At 44.0% G+C, this 19,238-nt stretch overlaps 2 protein-coding genes across 2 annotated transcripts; both read left to right on the top strand.

Annotated features, from left to right (window-relative positions):
• Positions 1–543: 543 nt before the first annotated feature.
• LOC104464904 (mastermind-like protein 1) lies at positions 544–3,750 on the top strand (the record flags this gene model as incomplete). The annotated part of the gene is made up of 2 exons (XM_010077753.1): positions 544–658; positions 2,759–3,750. Coding segments are annotated over 2 exons (1,107 nt in total), but the record flags the coding sequence as incomplete, so codon positions are not given.
• A 6,542-nt stretch (positions 3,751–10,292) lies between these two features.
• On the top strand, positions 10,293–17,380 carry LTC4S (leukotriene C4 synthase). Its single transcript, XM_010077751.1, has 5 exons — positions 10,293–10,350; positions 14,370–14,469; positions 16,290–16,360; positions 16,903–16,984; positions 17,227–17,380. Exons 1-5 carry the CDS (start codon positions 10,293–10,295, stop codon positions 17,378–17,380), a joined length of 465 nt encoding a protein of 154 aa, XP_010076053.1.
• Positions 17,381–19,238: the final 1,858 nt, after the last annotated feature.

Below are 19,238 nucleotides of genomic sequence, written 5' to 3'. Positions count from 1 at the left end.
CCCTCCCTCTCTCCCAAGCCCGGTTCTGTAGTTCTTGGTTTCTCTCAGAACGGTGGTATCTCTACTTGGCTTCTGTGGTCAGCCTCTTTCAGGTCTAACAGGTCCTGCAAGTAGCAGGTCCTTTCTGTCAAGCAGCCTGCCCTCTTCATTCCTCTGCATGTCTCAACAGCTTCTTAGTTGTAGACATTTCAAAAGGATGGTAGTAATGTCTACCTGCCTGTTCGTTACATTGCACTAGTCTCTTCTTTACAGGATTTTATGTCTTTAACGCAGTACTCTTGAAAGGGAATTTGTGTCCCCTAGATAAGTAGGTGGTTGTGCATAGTATCACTGCTTAGTTATCTCAGAATTTCAGTCTGGTTGAAGATATCTGTGGAAGAAGAGCCAGAAATGCTGTGCCTGCTATGTTTTGTATTGTAAAAGCAGCCTGTTGGCCGTTTAAGCTGTCAGCTTCCTTGGAAAAAGCTTCACTTAGGGATAGAATAGACTATTTCAGTTGGAAGGGACTTGTTTTCTAATCATCTTGTGTTTGGCCTTTCCTAGGAAAAACAGCGGCAGCAGCAAGAGCAACAGCTACAGCGGCATCTGACGCGACCACCTCCTCAATATCAGGATCAACCGCAGAATCCGTACCAGCAACAGGTTGGACAGTTCACAGGTAAGTAAATATGGCAGTTGAAATAGTGGCAGAAAAAAATATCAGGAGTAAAACACAAGGCGTCTTCAAATTTCCTGGATTGGATAGCTTTTAATTAATTTATTACAACATCTTCTCATGTCACTGTGCCTTAAAACTTTTAGACCTATACTCTGATTCAGTTGCAAATTAGCAGCTTCTCCTGTCCCAGATATCTGGGACAACTTAAGCGTCCGATGCCTAATATTGCTTTGGAAATGGGTAAAATTAAGTACCTTCATTGTTCTAAAGACCTTTTTATACTGCTGTTTCCCTTTACAGGTTGTAAATTCTCCTTAACTTTTAATATATTAGGATTCAGGTTTTTTCCTGAAGCCTAACATCACTACTGCTTGTATCTATCACAGGCCCTCATTAAAGAAAATAAGTGATGTATTATTTCTCTCATCTACTAGGATGAGTTTAGAGTTCTCTAATATTCTTATCCCTGCTGCCTTTAGAAGGGAATGCAATTTGAATTCTCGTCATTACATGTTTAGTGTCCTACATGTTTTTTTTTTTTTGTGGGAGAAGCAGCTTGGTATGTCTTCAGTATGCTAATGCTGATAAATAAAAGATGATGTTGCCATTAAGCCAGAATAGCTTCATGAATATGGAAGAAATAGAGAACAGTAAAAACTCATCTCCTTACCTGAAAAAATCCTTCCTTAACAGGGCTATGAGAAGCCACTTGTCTTTTTTCATAAAGCTAAAGTACAAAAAAGTGCTTATTCTCTTCCTTTTGTTTCCTTGCTCTCAGTGTTCCCACAGAAATAAATACTGAGGGGAAAAGATGCAAATAGAAATGTGATACTCTCATTGTGACAGTGTTGGTGACTATGCAGTGTCTAGTGGGGCTATGACTGGGTTTTGTTACTTAACTGGACAAACTCGATACCAGTACAAAAGGGTTGTGCTAGCACAGTGATCAGTAGCGTCCTTCAAATATTGCACTGGAACATTTTTGTCTCCTGCTACTTTTCTACAGATACAGGAGTACACCTGTTAAGAGTATGTTTTGCTATAATGAACATCAGTATTATTAAAACTATTTTTACTTTATGATGATTGTATTTTTTGCATCTTAAATCCTAGTATGTGTATTACCTCTTTATTGTTCCAGTAACCCTCCCCTCCGCCCCCCGTAACACTGGTGGGTTAATGGTATGCTTTGTTGATAATTAATTCAATATAATTGGAATTATATTTAAATATATTTGAATAAAATTATATTTGAATAGAAAATGAATTAATAGTAGAGAGCCCGTTTTCCTCAGCCATCTTAAAATATGAAAAAATTCGGCAGCTTTTTGGTTTGAAAGTAGAGAAAGTACTAGTGTAGGTAGGTTTCCCTTAATTGACTGTAAGAAGTCGGGAAGAATTATATGTATTACACTTCAGTGCTTTTTTGTTTGTTTTGCTTTAAGTAGGGTGCTGTTTCTTCTACAAGAAGAATTTACAAGGGCAAAGGACTTTTTTTGGTTTGCTGAGAACACTAATTTTTTCAAATCATCTTGCTTGGTTATCAGCATTGCATATTAACCTAGTGAATATTTCATTGTGGAAATCCAAAAGATGCTTGACCAAAATTTCTGAAAGTTCTATAAAATAGAAGAGATTTCTGGAATTGTGAAAACACAGCACTGGAAACCCTACAGTTGTACAATGAGATATAGAGGGTATGCATGGAATAACTGGCAATGTGTATGTGCAGTAAGTGGTATTTTTTAACAGCCCAGCAATTGTGCATACACTTCAAAGTATGTGCGTATACCTTTGTTCACAAAGAAATACTGGAGTCCTGCCTTTTAAAGTCTTAATTTTTTAAAAAATTGTTGATGCTGGGCTCTTAGAAGTGGTTTTCAGATTTTTTAGGACATTGGCATATCTGAGTTTGAGATCAAGGTGGAGGTGCAAACTGGAGCAGCAGTTGACACTCTTTAATTAAAGTACTGCTGTCTGTGTGTTGGTTTATACAAAATGCAGCTGCACCTCTTTTCTGGGTTATTGTGTCTACAAGCCTAAACAGCAGGTACCTCTGGTTGAGGTATTTGATGTACAAAGTATGTTTTTGTATTTCAGGGTCATCTTCAGCCATGCCTGGGGTTAGTAATTTAGGACAGTCCAGCTCCAGTAGTCCGCGGATGTTTCCTCAGACCCAGAACATGATTCAGATGGGACCTGGACACAGTTCTGTTCCTCCACTCCAGTCGGGCTCCAGTCAGCAGGATCGGGGAGTGACTCAATATACCAATATGCAAAATATTCAGCGAGGGGGATTATACAACTTGGCGTCCGGTATGACACAGATGGTTCCCCAGCATGCAACTCAAAGTGCCAATGGACAGCCACCGATGCAGAGACAAGGCACCTTGGGCCAGGGTGCTGCCGTTCCTGCTGCCTATGGGCAGAATACCTTAGCAAACTCAAGTATTTCTCAGCAGCACAATAAGGGTGCACTGAATCCAACCTTATCTAAGCCACAGATGGCAAGAGTACCAGCTGCTATGGGGGCTCAAAATCCATCTTGGCAACACCAAGGTATCCCTAATATTAATAACCAGACGCAAGCAAACAGTGGCTTAGGACCATTTACTGCCAGCTCCTCTTTCCACATGCAGCAAACTCATCTAAAGATGGCCAACCAACAGTTTGCCCAAGGAATGCCTCAGGTAAGCCTAAGCACCAGCAGACCGATGACCTCTATGAACGCTGCCGTCTCTGGGCAGATGTTGTCGTCATCTTTAGGCGCACAGCAGCGGACAAACCCACCTACGCAACAGCAGGTATCCTCACAGCAAGTCTTGCCTGGCATGAACCAGACTGTTCCAGATCTGAATGCTTTCAACCAGAATCCAAATCAGCAAATGCCCAACAGAGGTAATCTGCACTGTAGTCAAGGGTACCCTGTGAGGACAACCAGTCAAGAGCTGCCTTTTGCCTACAGCAGCCAGTCGGGCAATAATGGACTTCAGAACTTAACTGGTGACACAGATCTGATAGACTCTTTGCTGAAAAACAGGACTTCAGAGGAGTGGATGAATGATTTGGATGAGTTGTTAGGAACTCATTAAAAGGGGGCCGGGAGTGGGGGATTATACTTTTTTAATTATTTCATGAAATATAAACGACACTTGGACCAAAAAACCTGTGGCATTGAGGAGTCTTGCAGGCATTAGAGGTAAATGGTTGGGAAAGGGACTGGAGCTGCTTCTCAATGAGTGTTGATACACGGTAGTGGCGCACCAAGGAGGTCTGCAGGAACAGTGCGCTTTATCTTGGTGTCTCTAAGGAGTCGCGCACTTGAACAGGTCAAAAAAAAACTGTGCGCGTCCTAGCCAGCCTTTCAGAAATCTCACTTGCAGTGTTCTAAAATTAAATTGTTTTAATTATTTAAAAATAAAACAAAATTCCACAGAAATAGTGCAGAAAAAAGGCAAATAGTTGCACAAATTGTGTTTAGGGCTTAGTCTCCTGCAGCTATTACTTGCAATGATTATTTGTTCATAGCTTGACATGCTGTTATAATACTGTCCATTGAACTTCTGACTTTTTATTTCAGAAGAGGCTGTATTGCACCTGAGTACGCTTGCAAAATGTTTTGAATTGTTTCTTTTTCCCCATCACTGAAGCATGTGCCTGTACTCTCAATAAGCAAGTGATGTTTCATGGTAAATATTTCTAGATGCTGGTAATAGATGAAAGAAAGTATTAAAACCTGGCCAGTTAGTCTAGGTAGTCGTCTTAATAGATTGTAGTCTTGTAAGCTGCAGTTTGCACTCTGTTGTAGAGAGGCACAGTTCTTGGCTTATACCTTGCTGTGTTTAAAGGGGGAATTTCTTATGGGAGAACTTTTAAACTATAGTAGGTTTAACATGAATTGTAAAGCCATTTACTTTGCACCTGTTTCTTCATAACTTATTTCCAAAGGTAGTTGTATTTAAATGAAGGCTTTGCTTCATGACAGCTCATCTAGTTTTCTTTGTTGTAAAAAGTAAAACTAATTTTTGACATCAGTTCATTTCCCAAAGTTAGCAGTGATGCAATGAGCACAAGACTTTGTCAATTCAGGATAAAAATGAGGAAAAAATAATTTGGCTGAGAGGTGGAAAGTCCTTATCAGGAATAATAGCACAGGCAGCCTGGGAGAATACTTGTATTGGGGTTGCTCCAGTATGGAAGTCTCCAGGGTTGTTCCGATATGGAAATCTCCCCCTTTAAATACTTTTTTTTTTTTTTTAATACTGGGTTACGAGTTTCATAATCTTTCTGTAGACTGGTGGATTTACTTCTTTAATATCCCTTGAAGCAGATGCTGGTTCTTCAGCTCAGCCCAAGGAGACCTCTTACCCATATGTTGGGGTCAGTCCCAGAAAGGACAGAAAACCACAATGGGAACAGTCAGTGTTCCAAAGTCCTTACTTTCTACCAAAAAAACCCAAAACCCAACCTAGCCACCAACAAACCACCTTGCCTTAACCTTTATTTTAAAATTAAAATAAAGTTGAAAGCTTTTGTTTTAAATGCACAAATACCTCTTCCCTTTTAAATCCACTTTTTTTCAAAACTCCGTTAAACTTTCTAATCAAACCCAGCATTGTGATTTAAAAGCAATTTCCTTCCACACAGACTATCTTCTTCAGGAGTTTTCTGCACTGCAGAGGTGTGTGAGAGAGGGTTTTTTCCGGAGTGGGTGAAGGGAAGTGAAGGATAACATTGATTTTGAAGAAGGAAAGTATTTTACTGTATCTGCAGCTCCTTTATGAGACAATTTGCACTTTTAAAAACTGCTTTTTAACACTAATACTTTAACCCTTTCCAAATATGCATGGAACATGGTTTGTCCGGCACGCTGACCTAGTGTAGATGAATTACGCTCTGTTGAACAGCTCTGATATTGTATCATGTTGAACTGTTGGTTAAAGATGTGCATTGATCAGTGGATCCCACCGTTGAATAGTGGATAAAACTTCCCTGAAGCAGACTTAATCCCTCGTAGAGCTTTTGAAAAAAAACCATGAAGATTGGCTTTGGATGGGAAGACGAAGGTGTTAGTGACTTTGGTTGTTGACACTTCTGATATTTTCTAGAATAAGTAGTTGAGATGCAAATAACTGATGCTAACTTTTGTTATACTGGAAATCTAAGAAAAGAGCTAGTGAGTTTGGTTTGCTATTAAGTTAAACCAAAAACTGGTCCAAGGTAAGTGTCATTAGAAGAGTATAGATATAAATTAGCAATGGCAGGAGAAGGAGTGTTTGCTGTATTTTTATTTTTAAGGGTTAACTTTGCACCAGTGTGCCTTCCCTTCCTGTTGGGGGTGCTTGGGACCTCATAATTTCAAGTGACATCCTTCAATGTCACTAGTTTTTTCTCCCCCTTATAAACACTTGAGAGAAAAAACAGGGTAGTAGGATTCCGCTTTTCTTTCTTCCCTGTTTAGGTTGTGGTGAAATCTGCTATGTTTTCCAGTAGATTTTGCACACAGACTTTGTTCTGAATAAGTCAAAATACAATCCATCCAGTTGTGATTTCTTAACTAGAGGAAAAGAACATTTGCTGTTTGCGTTATTACTACCAAAAAGGCAATCCAGCTAAATGTCCAGGAAAATGCAGATGTACTCATTCCTCCACTGTTTCTGGAAGCTCAGGTGGATATTGCCCTGCTTGACCAGAGGGTTTGTTCAGGAAGGTATCTACATTTGATGACAGGGCCTTTTCATGGTACTGTTGAAGTAAAATTAGGTGTGATTCCAGGCAAACTGGCTTATCATGCCCGTTGGTCTTCGTATGTGAACAGGATCCAAACAGCATTTAACCTGATAGGAAAAAGGCTTCTGGTTTTGGTCCCTGTCCACGTGATGTGACCAGACTGTTGGAGATATGGTATCACTGTAACAAAGTTGAAACAGTTCAATGGAAATGAAAATACGGTTTAGATGTACATAGGTGCATGGGTAGGGCTGGGCTTTGCCTTCATGCCCTTGAACGTGCAGCTGTCTATATATGCACTTGGGCTTTCCATTTGCTGCAGCTTCAGAGCAATAAATATATCTCCCCTGAACTGTACCTAGCCAGCCGCCCATGGCTTTATTTATAAACTGCGGTTTTGGTTGGGTAGGAAAGGTGAGAGTGTCACTGTGCAACATCCACTGCCTTCCAAAAACCACGATTCAATTGAAAAGGGTGCTCAAAATTTTGTTATACACATTTCCTTTGTGTAAATAAATGTTTACAATTTTATATTAAAGATTTGAATAAGAGTTAGATCTTCTGACTGTATATTTTTTACTTTTTATAGATTTTAAAACTATAATTCTTTATATATGTGTTTGGGGGGTATTATGGTAAGTTTTATGCTTGTAAATGGAGAACAGTTGAATTTGATGCTAACCTTTATGAATTTTTGTCATTGAAATGTATAAAGAGTCCATTAATCCCCTTATTCTTTTACTATAATTACTGGTGCACACCAAAAAGAAATCCTTCACCTCTGTTTTATCATTATAAAATAAATATTTTGCTAGTCTATTAAATATATATGGTGTGACTTTTATACATTTATGTGAGCTGAGCAGAGTTCGGCATTGTGGTTCCCAGTGAGATGATTCCCTTCATCCCAACATACAATTTTGGTTGGCCTGTTACTAAGGCTCAAATTCTTCTGCTGTGTCTTACCAATTCTTACGGTTTCAGAAAGTCCATTTAAACAGGCCAGAGCTGGATAAAGGGGCCGTAGAACACTTTCGAAAACAAGGCTTTATGCTATACCCACTGCTTCTGGACTGTTTTTCATTTTTAATGCAGTTGTAGTCCTTAAGCTAGGAAATATGACTGCAGAGGTTGTTACTAGTGAAAAAGATGTTAACTACTGAGACCTCACGTGTGCAAAATTGTAGAGTTCCAAAAATACGCTTGGATTCCCTCAAAATAACAAGCTTTAGAAGTTAAAACTGATTTCCTTGAGGATTGTAAAAAGACAAAGATGATGCTTGTTTGATATAGGCAGATGGCACACAAAAAAAATCCAGAGTGTGAAATGAAGAACACATACTGCAAGCGCAAGTTAATGTTTCTGAACAAGGAACAAAATACTGGCAGCAAATTGCATGAAGACTGTGGCTTAACGCTGGTAAGGTCCCTAAGCCACTGCTTAGATCTGGGGGGTTGAAGAGACTCTAAAATAATGGCAAAATGGGTTTTTCAGACCCTGGTGAAAAACAGGGTTGTTGAGCCTCTGAAGATGGACATGCATCTGTTAGTTAGAAGCAAAGTAAAGCAATGATCCGTGACTCCATGCGTGCCCAAAGGAGCCTCGCTTTAGTGGTGCATGTTTGGATCTTAATATGTTCTTGTTAACAAGTTATTACTTGACTAATTACTCTGAATGGAACATTTCAAAGCAGCTCTCAGTGAATCACGCCACTTGCAGCAGCCCCAAGACTTCAGTTATTTATGTAGTATTTCCTGTTTGACAAGTGTGCCTTTAACTGATGATATCTAGTCTTGAGCTCTAAACTAACATCTCTAATCTCTCCAACCACAGATTTAGCAGGAGCGATAAAGAAGGCTTTGCAGAGTGTGACACATGCATTTCTTGCTAAAACTGTGTTCGTTTTACATGTTACTGTAATTTCAAGCATCCCCTTATGTACTAAGAATTTAAATTGGCTTCAAAGGTTGCAGGATCATTCTCCAAGTCCTGAAGTTGGTGTCTTAGTATATAGCTATTGTGTTAAGGCCCCAGCTCAGAGCCTTTGGGTTTTCTTGTGAAGTGCATCCTGACTTATCTGAGTGTATTTTGAGTATATTCCTACTCTGCGAGTTTTAAGTTGTGTTTGGGGGAGGAGGGGACCCATAACTTAAGAAGCTTATAAAGAACTAAGTGTAATAATAAGGAAGAATACCAGGATGAGCTGCTTCTAGCCTGTGGGGAACTGTGAAACTAAACTTTTGCTTTATTGCCCCATTAAAAGTGCTGCATGGTATTTAATGCTGAGTAAAACGGAAATTTCCCAAACTGTCCCCCCTTGAAGTGATGTGTAAGTTTTTCCAAAGTTTTTAAGGAGTCAGTGGCAGCTTGTAATAAACTCCTGCTCAGAAACTTTTTTTTTTTTTTAAATGCATGTTAGAGTTTTTCCTGAAGCTAATGTAAATCTGTAATGGAAGTGTTTTCTAAAGCCTGAGTTGTTGAAATGGTGTAAGTAGAATTAGACTCCTGGTGACATTTCCCTTCTGACTTTTGCATTAGATGCCCCAGATGAAATTTTGGGTCACCAATAGATTCTGTTCAGGTTAATTGTTTTACTTCTTTTTCAGTATGAGCCTGCCACCAGCTTGGAGGCTGTAAAGTCACATCGTACGAGTGTTTTGCAGAGAAAGGGTGTGGGTTTGCTATTCTACATGCCTTTTTTTTTAAAAAAAAAAAAAAAGGGTACAATCTTATATTTCAATTAATTAAGTTTTCAACTTGATGAGCTGCCATGATGGGTTTTTGAGGTGGTGAAGAGCCAAACCAGAACACACTTGTGGTGTCCCCCTTGGGAGAAACTGTACGTCTGGTCACTTTTTTGTTGGTATTGTGCACAAATTCTGCACTGAGGTTATTCTATGCGACAATACAGACGGAAATGCAATAGCTCGACCATATCCTGTCCCCTCTCTTCACCAAAATTAAGGGGAAACCTTAGCTGATAATGAATTATATATTTTTTTGTTTGTTTGTTTGTTCTCCTTTTTGGTTTTAAAATCTTTAAAGTCAGAGTAGTCTTTTATCCATACCCTGTGTTTTGGAGTGACTTTATAACTTTTTGACCTGATCCATATTTTGCTTTTGTGGCATGGGAAGAAAAGTTATTCAGGACTAAAATACTGCTGTTTTTCAAACTTTACATTTAACAGTTAATAATTCTGATGTGGTGTAACATTTCTGAGGGTCTGCATGTTTCTACATCCTTTGCTGCCTTCCATTCAGAACTGAGAACTTTTATTTTGTCTGTTAGCCAGGAAAAGGTTTGTACTGCAAAATCTTAAACCCACCAGAAAACTACAGAAAGTGACCAAGTGCTGGAAAACAACCATACTCTATTTGGTAAACTTTCAGTATTAATTAATAGGATAAAATAGCTGTATGCTCTTTTAAAAATTCGGAATCCAGTACCAGAATTAAGTTATTCCAGCTCAAGTCTAGAAAATCTTTCATGTGGTCAACTACACTACTTGGAATAAGAGTGCCCATAATTTAGATGCTTTAGAGCTGACTAAAATAGCAATAAAAGGGCTGGAAAAAATCCCATCGTCTTTCAGTTGCTGGCATTATATATAATCATGGTAGAAAAGCTGCGAATATAATTGCAAGAATTTCACAGTTTGCATGCACAAAACTTTTGTTGTTCCATAGGTCAGCAGAAGGCACTTTTCTGGAATAGATGCTTTCTGATGGCTGGACTGCTTCGGGAAATCGTGTGGCGTGGGGAGAGTTAATGTGTGGTGTGGTGGAGGAAACACGTGTTGCTGCAGAGCAATAAGAGGACTTTGTTGTAGAGCATTGCAGGAGTGGGAGGGCAGGAGAGGACTGGAGCAGCTGTACCCGTCGCTTTGGTCCACAGTCAGCACCATGCACAATCAGGTAGACCTGCTGGCCACTGTCACGGTTGTGGGAGTCCTGGAGCAAGGTAAATGTCCTTTCTGTAATGCTGGGTAGTACTTAAAAACAATTTCAACAATTAGAAGTCCTTAAAATATTTTCTGTGATTGAATTTTAGGAGGTAATTTGTAACTTAGAGTGGCTGGAGGTAGCCAAACAAAAGGCAGGTTAATGCATGCGCTGATGAAGAGGTCAGTGTATAAACATACATTGTGTGTGTATGGAGAAGAGCATCACATACGTATTTCCTCCCTGTGACCCGTATCGTTATGTGTTCAATTCCTATAGCTCAGCTGCACGGAGCAGAGAGCAAGATGACAGCACACAGTAATTTGGAAACTAATGCAAGCCCTTCTGGTCAGAAATAGACACAGACACCTTCAGAGGAACTCGGCGACTTCTCGTAATGTAAATAGGTGTGCTTGGCTTACACCATTTAGAAAGAAGCAGTAGTGTTACTGTCCATGTCTTCTGTTTAATTTGGGCAAAGGCCTCTCCCCTTTGGGCTTCAGGAGGGTCAGGGAAGGGGACATTTCACCTGCCTGGGGTGGGACAGCCCCGCTTCATTAAAGCCTTCACATTCCTATGAGGGAAGGTTGGTTTGGGATTTTTTTAATTGCTTAATTCACCGTAGAGATATTGCACCTCTTTGCTTAAAAATGGATGTGAGTCTCTGAGCAGCCTGATGTATTTTTAGCCATCAGATGATAAATGTCTTAATATAATGCTTATGTAAAACACAAATACGCTACTTGGAAGAGTAGAGTTCAAGATTTCTAAGTTATCAGTAATTGCCCCTCAAACAATCTACAGAGAAATATCAGCAACTGCAAATGGAAGATACTTTTTTTTCTTACCAATTTTTTTGTTATTAAACTAAATGGGGATGGGGTGAGCATTTAATACACAAAGAGAAGACATGAAGAAAACCTGAAATCGGGTTATGGAAGGATTGCTAAGCCCTTGGCATTGGGAAAACCCTCAGTAGCCAAGCCCTAGATAGCAATTTTGTCTCAAATATTTTTGTTTTATGATAACTCCAAGTATTTTTTTTTTAAAGGTTGCAGCCTCAGATGTTTTACTTTCATGCTATGCAAACCATACATAGGTGTGAAGCCAGCAGATAAATAATAAGCATTGGCATCTTCTCATCTACATTAGATGGGATGAAGTAGCCTCGTTTTATGGTCCCTGTATGGGAAGCCAAGGAGCAATTATAAAATACTACAGGTTTCCTTTCTATCTACTAGTACAAAATGTGTGTGCTCATGTCACCCTGATTCGAGCTGGGCGGTCCCTTTCCTGTGTATTTTGACAGGACATTCTGTAGGTGAGTTACAGACCTGAGCTTTGTTCTCAGCCGACATTCAGGAACACCCACGTGCACACCCGGACAAGTGCTCCTCTGTGTCATCCTGATGGAGGAGACACGATTCAACGGCCGAGCTTAGTACAGTGTCGGTTCATTTTTATTTTCTTCTTAATTTTCTGCTAGCCCACAGCTTCTGCATTCTTTCAAGTAACTTTCCCTTTTCTCATTTCACTATGCTCAGTTTAGCAACGCTCTTGAGCTTGGTCCTCTGCACATCCATGCCCCTGCCTGGGTTGAGCGCTGTCCCAGAGAGCAGAACAATGCTGCCACCGGTGCTTTTTTCCTCCCCTCCTCTATTTTTATGGCTTCAAAGGAAATAAAGCTTATGCAATGTCATTGTCTGTCTGTCCCCACAGAGCTTGTTTGCCAGGTTCACTCCAATGTGGCAGATACCAGCCAGGATACGGTTTGGCCGGTTTGTGGACATAACCAAATAGAGAAGGAAGGGCTGGCTGATCGTTCCCCAGAGGAGTGACGTGCAGGGAGAGCTCAGTCCCCGTGAGCCATCTGGGAACCCACACAGCTGTTTAACCTTGAGGCCTGAGTCACAAAAGCCTCGTTTGAGAGGTTCTGCAGAGTAGATGGAACTCTTCTCCCTGAAAGTCCCTGCTGAGAAGGCCGATGCAGGGCGGTTTTCTTCAACACCTCATTCTGAGAACTGCTTTTGGAGGATGTTTCTTCATCCTTGATGTTTCTTCATCCTTAATGCTTCACCCACACTGGGTTTGGGGAAGGGCCAGGCATCCTCCGAAGGGCTCTTGCTCCTTGGGGGGGTTGTTTTATATATATGTCTGTTGCAGGACTTGTCTATATATTTGCCCCTGTATACAAGCAAGATGCCAAACATCAAGCTGATGGAGAGGCTGGGTCTGAAATTGCTCTTACTGTGCCCACCAGCCACAAGAACGCTGTGTTAGAGGGCAGATGGCACAAAGCAGGATGAAGACTGTTGCCCACTAGACCCGGGTTTATGGCACAAGCCGGAGCTGTGTATGATGCAGTAGCTTTAGCTCAGTCCATTTCTCGAGAGGTGGCAGGGATGAGACCCTGAGAGCATTAAACATTGCGTAGGAGAGACGTGCTTATCTGATGTGAGGGGGTAACAGGATGGGTCATGCTTTCATCATCTTTTTCCCAGAGCTCTCTGAGCTGCTGTTGAATCTCTTGTTGTGTGTTAGTGCAGACCCAGCTGCCTGGTTTCACGGGGGGAATGGATGCTGTGTTGCATCCCGCCGGATCTTAGGGACAGGATGATATCCTGACCCTCGACCATAATCAATATGCTATGAACAAACGGGGTGGGGGGGGAGAAGCATACCTGTGCCTCCCCACCTTTCTGTCTGGGCACCTCTCGTTTAGGGCTGGGTCACTGCACACACCGCGGGAGACAGCAGAACACACGGATGTTTCCTCGAGTGTCTGTGTATTTAAATGAATAATATCTTGTGTAATGCACAGGTCACATACCATCAGGTTATTTACATTTCTAATTCCCTTTTCTTCTACATATGTTCTGATGCTTTTCTGCAGGCATGCATGGATCTGTCTTGGCTTTAAGCTTGCAACATCTGTCCCTACTTTCCTTTCTCTATCCTGCTGTTCTGCTTTTATCATCTTTGTTGGAATAAGACAGTGGACAAGGCAGTCCTCGCAGCCTGGCTCCTCGTCTCTCTGTTCAGTGCTCTGGAAATGTTGCTGCGTTAGTACCTCGCTAATCGAAGTGACTCGCTGAGCAGCACGCTGCCACAGCCACCAAAGTCATTGTTTTTATAATCTAGTTTTCTCCTCGATGAAAATTCTCATTTTCAGTGAAGGCAACAGTGTCGTAGCACCTGAATATAAACACTTGAAACATCGGCAATCACCTGTGGGAGTAAGAGCTCTCATCAAACAGTGAAACAGCCCAATCTTCATGTTAACACATTTTCATTGTTATGAAGTGACTTTCCATGTCCCTTACAAATGTACAAAGGAGCGATGCAGCAGACACGAGTTAGCACCTCAGCCCAAATTTGGCACAGGCTGATAGTGCTCACGGGCAGCGCGGCTGCTCCTGGAACTGCTCGAGCCTTGGGGGCACCCTGCAGGGATGAAGCGGAGGAAGCAATCACCCCCTTGTCTTTCCATTGCCATGATTGTGAGCATCTCTAACGATCTGTTGATGATATCCCAGTGCTTCCCAGTTTGGATGCTGCTCTGTGACATGAGGCCATCCTTGTGCCTGCTGGGTGTGGCAGGAAGTGTTGTACGCCATTCCCATCAGACTGGCTGGAAGTACTAATACAGAGCCCAAGATTAAGAAAGAATAACAGTTCAGTGATGGGGTGCGGACTCGGGCAGGTTTTGGGGTGCGTTGCTGGCCTCGCCCCAGGACTGGGTGTGTCCATCTGCTGGGGAGCAGCACCCAGGGCTCTCTGCGGGAGACTGCAAAGCGCCAGCCAGCACCTTGGCTCCGTGGCACCGGTGCTCTGCCAGGATAACCAAATCTGGATGTAAAGTACCAGCGTGAAATAAATGGTGTATTTATTCCAGGTCGTGTGTGACAGCCCTGGACTATGAACCGAGACAGTATCGGCTCTTTTCCTCTAACCACTTGCTTGATTCCATGCTAGATAAGGCTTGGCTGAATGCAATGCTGATGGACTGTTACTGTTCCTGTTTTGTTCCTTTTTTAGCCTATTTTGCGCTGCAGGTGATCTACGCCCGGCGGAAGTACAAGATCTCCCCTCCTCAGACAACAGGTCACCCGGAATTCGAGCGCATCTTCAGAGCTCAGTAAGTTTTTGACTTTTTTGTGGTGACTCCATCTAGGTATGACTTGAGTCAAATGTCACTGCCAGGAAAGACTGAAGTCACCCTCAAGTCACCTTTCACTTATTGCTGCTGCTATTAGTTTGCTTTTTTTAATGCTTGGCGTGCAGATGTCTGAGTTCTGATTTGGAGCACTTTGCTCTGGCTCCAGAGTTTCTGTCCCTCCACGAGAATCCTCCTCCTGGCATCGTGGGAGGCAGCCAGATTACAAATTAGCGGCTGTATGGAAGAGGTGCTGAGCATTAATGCACCATAGTCATTAAGTTTAATATTAATGTTGCCTCTAAATTGTGACAGGATCTGAAGCTATAGTAATAAACTAGTATTTGCTTGTATGTTTTTGCTGCTGGATTGAAGCAAAGGGCTTTGCTGGCAGAACCAGCTATGAGGACATTCCCATTTTTTCCTTTTTCTAAGCTGTTGTACTCTGAAAGTCGGCACTTGCGGGCCCAAGCCGAGGGCTGTTTCTTTCTGCTCTGTTCCTATGGAGAAAGCAATGCTGGAGCTAAACTGGAAACGTTCACCGATCCCTTTGGCTTCCAGCAAGCATCAGACCCTGTCCTTCCTCCCAGCCGTGCTGTTTCATCAGCGATTGAAGGGAATCGCCGGAGCTGCTTTGAAGGGTAGTTCGCGCACGGCACTAAATCCCGAACAAAGCAGCTGCGTTCCCCTGCCAGCGTGCAGGAAACATTTGTGGAGTGACAAAACAACCCGCTTCGGTCCTTTTGCCATGCAGTGAAAGGCCAGCCCGCACGGGAGGCATCAGCCTTTGCTAGCTGGGCAGCTGCTGATGCGGCTTTTAATTAAACGCCGGGCTGTGCGTTAACCGAGCCGTGCTGCGGCATGCCGGGAAGCCCTCCGCTGTATTCTGTGGAGGAGGCGACCACAGGGAACTTGGGTTTGAGAAGCTATTTCTTCATTGTGGACTTTTTCCTCCCTTTATTCTTTTCCCTGTGGAAGAGGATACAAATGGATAATTTGGTTTGATATATTAAAAAAAAAAAAAAAGAAGAAAAAAGGTATTGATTCATTACTCACTCGTGGAAAGCTGGCAGCGTCCCCTTGCTGAGGCTCAAACTGCATTTGCAGCGTAAGGCTCTTCAGACTTTTACCAGCTCCCAATCTGCCTCTGTTCCCTGATGCTTGGTAAATATTTGGCCAAATTTAAGATTAAATTGTCTAGAGAATGGTAAAATGTAGGAGAAATCAATAAACAAACCCATTGGCTTTAATGGTACAGCTCCCACCATTCTTTCTTGCAGAAAATCCGTATTTTTGTCACTAAAAGAAAAAGGAAGAAAACTTGGCTGCAGATCTGATCACCTTCTCCTGAATTAAATCCAGGAGAAAGCTTCTTCTCGTAGTGTGACTTGTGTGACACCCCAATTTGAGCTGTGCTCACCCAAGGGGAAGAAAACTCTCCTTAAATCAAATCAAGGCACTTGCACCCGTGCAGCTTTTAGGCTGCAGTTGCCGCCGATGTTTCTGAAGGCACCTGCGCAGAGCCAAGGACACATCTCCATCTCGGCCACGGCTCGTCATGGCAGGGTCGGTGTGAACGTGGGTGAGGCGAAGGCTGTGTGTTGTTTGGGTGCTCTTCTTCTCTAAAATAGAGATGCTGTGTGTCCTTGGTTGCAGACAAAGCCCTTTCTCCACAGCAGTGCCTCTTCTCGGCCCTTTCCGTTTGCTCCGATGTGCATTTCCAGCTCACGTCTCCGGCCTCGGTTACCCACTCTCTGACTTAGGAGGATGTGATTTTAACTCTCATCTCCCATTCTCACCAGGGCAAATTGCTCAGAGTACTTCCCCATCTTCATCTCGCTCCTCTGGGTTGCTGGAATCTTCTTCCATCAAGGTAAGGAGGTTGGGGGGGGACGGACCAACTCAGCCCAACCCAACCCACATGCACAAAACAACAAAAATAAACCAGTTTAAATCCCGTCGCAACTCAGGCACATCCTCCCTGTACCCGTGAGGCTGTTACTCGGGGAAAGCAAAGTTGAAGCTGAAGCTGAGCTGCAACACGATACCCAAATCCCTACGTCAGATTAAGAAAACGTCACCCAAACAATTAGTCATCCACCATCCATCCCTTACCAAGCGGGTTCAGGGGATGCGGCTGCCACCGCGGGGAAGACACAAGGAAGGAACAGGGAGGAAGGGAGCCCTGCAAACCCACGTCCCAGGGCAACTTGAGTGGGGCAGAGAAGTTCACCCTTCACAAAAAGGGAAGGAAAAAACCCATTTAAACCCCCCCCAGTGTTTCAAAGCTGAGTTCCTCTGCGTTTGGTTCTCGTGGCCGTGCAGGGGGAGGCAGGGACGGGGGTGATGGAGCTGGGCTGCAGCTCTGGCAGTGGCTGGGGACCCCCCACTCACTCGTCTCCCCTCTCCCCGCAGGTGTGGCCGCAGTGTGTGGGCTGCTGTACCTCTACACCCGCCTCAGGTACTTCCAGGGATACGCCACGGCTGCGCAGGAACGGTCAGTACCCTGCCGGGGCTGCGGTCACCCCAACCACCCCAGGGAGGCTGGGTGCAGGATGTGTCCCTCGGGGCAGGTTTCCCTCCTGCAGGTGGAACTGAAGGCGGGTTTGCATCACGCTCTTCTCCTCCAGCGCTTGCCCAGCACAGTTTCAGAGGAGGATGGGGGATGCCAAGCCCTTGCCAGCACGCTTCGTGCCCGGGTCGGCTGGCAGTGTCTGACAGCATCTTCTCCCCGTGCAGGTTGGGGCCGCTGTACGCCAGCGCCCGGCTGCTCTGGCTGCTGCTGGGGCTGGCAGTGGCCGGGCTGCTGGCACATTTCCTGCTGCCCCACGCGTGGATGGCAGTGCTGGGGCAGCCCCTCCAGATGCTCAGTGCCTGGCGAGCGGGGCTGTGACTCTCCCAAAGCCCAGCGTTCACCCTCGGCAGAGAAGAGGGAGTTGCATGGCATGGAGGTGGAGTATCTGCCTGGCTCTGTGCTCACCTGTGGAGGGAGGGCTGGCACCCCTTCAGAGCTGATGTCCCTGCTAGAGAGCAAATGCTGCGCAGCCTCTGCCCCTGCTGGTGGGCTTCACAGCCGGGTTGTGTAGCACTGTCTGCCCTAAAACCTCTGCCTTCCGGAGCATGGGTCGATCCATACGCTGTCATCACTCCTCCCTCCTGCTGTAATGCTCTATGTTCAAGGATCACACCATGGGTACACAAAAAATAAATTCCTTTTCGCAGTAGAAATCATCTGTAATTGTCAAAGGTGCTTGGGGACGGGATGTGAGAACATCCGAGGGTTGGGGGAGTGGGTTGCATGGGAAAAGCTGCTGCGATTAAAACGAACTTGAAAGGATGGGTGAACTTGTCCAAAGCCTGACTAGTCCAGATGCTAATGTCTGTGGTGTTGACTTTAATGACTGTGACTCGGACCTGACTTCACTTATTCCCCACCCACCAGCAGGACTTTGCCCTCTCTGCATTTCAACCTCCGCTGCACACTCAGGGCTTGCAGGTAACTCCAGCAGGCATCAAGCAGGCAGCTCTTTGCTAAGCTGGGTAAGGGTATTAAAAAAGCAACATATTTGGTAAGAAAGACAACTGTTCCACAATTACACCCTCGGGTGTACAGGTGCCCAAGCACCTTCCTCACTCCCTGCCGAGGAAAGATCTAACCAACCTTTCTTTTTTTAATAACTGCTGAAGGTTCTGTGGTGCTGGTGTAAAAAATAACCAGCCTCCCACGGGGCTGCTCTAAGTGCTTTCCCCAGCATGAGCAACGCTTTGGGAGCATCAGGTACTGGTGAGCACTGAAGAATAACTCCATTTGGGGTGTGGGGGCTCCAGCTGGTCCCAGGTCCCCAGGGACACCCCCTCTCCTGGGGTGGGGAACAGGCGGGCAGAGCCGGAGCACGTGCCTCTGTGCCACGAGGGACTCTCACTGCTGCACCAAAGGTTTAAATTCAGCTTTTATTACAGTGCACATTATTTTATATATTTATATATAGAGATGTACTTGAAAAATCAAATGTATCCAATAATAAAAAATACAGCACATTAAAGTAGTATAATGCATTCCAGTGTATAGCTGAAGAGACATTGGGATTTACACTAATCCCTACTATTTTTGAACTGGGCTACTTCTTTTTGGTTCCCCCCCCCCAAAAAAAAAAATTCACACCAATCAATAATTGAAATAGTTATTTAAAAACATGGTTTCTGCACTCAACCTCAAGGCATGAAGACACTGGAGACTTCACCATGAGTTAAGGGGCTGTGTTCAATGCTGGCAGGCACAGTGTGGCATATTTTATTTTTTTTGTTTTCCCTGCCATATTCATAGCTCCAACCCCTTCGGATACGTTCCTCCTCCACCAAAGGAGGGTCGGTCTTCACCCTCGCTTAATCCTCAGCTGTGGCCAGGACCATTGCCTGGGCGAAGGCAAAGCAGACCTCCATCCCTGGCTGTGTCCATCCCAGTGCGCCTCCAGGGTCAGCCGGCAGGACTCAACGTGACCGAGCATCCTCACTGTCCCCAAATACAGCCAGCAATGGCCGTGTCCTGGGCTGAAGGTGCTTTTAGTCCCCACGCTTGCTAGAGCTCATCCCAACCCCAAACTGTCCCCTGCATCGGGGCCACCCGTGAGGGGCCGGGGGAGCGCAGGGAGAGCAAAGCCAGCCCTCTGCACGCCGTACTGGTTTTCGCTTTTTGTTCTTCTTCTGGAGAAGACGATGTCCTGGCCCCTCAGCACCAGCTGGGGATGGCGGTG

This window comes from Pterocles gutturalis, unplaced genomic scaffold (genome assembly GCF_000699245.1).
Source record: "Pterocles gutturalis isolate BGI_N339 unplaced genomic scaffold, ASM69924v1 scaffold9818, whole genome shotgun sequence".
NCBI lineage: Eukaryota > Metazoa > Chordata > Aves > Pterocliformes > Pteroclidae > Pterocles > Pterocles gutturalis.
Note: the sequence above shows the minus strand (reverse complement) of the source record. Positions and strands in the feature narration are given on the sequence as shown.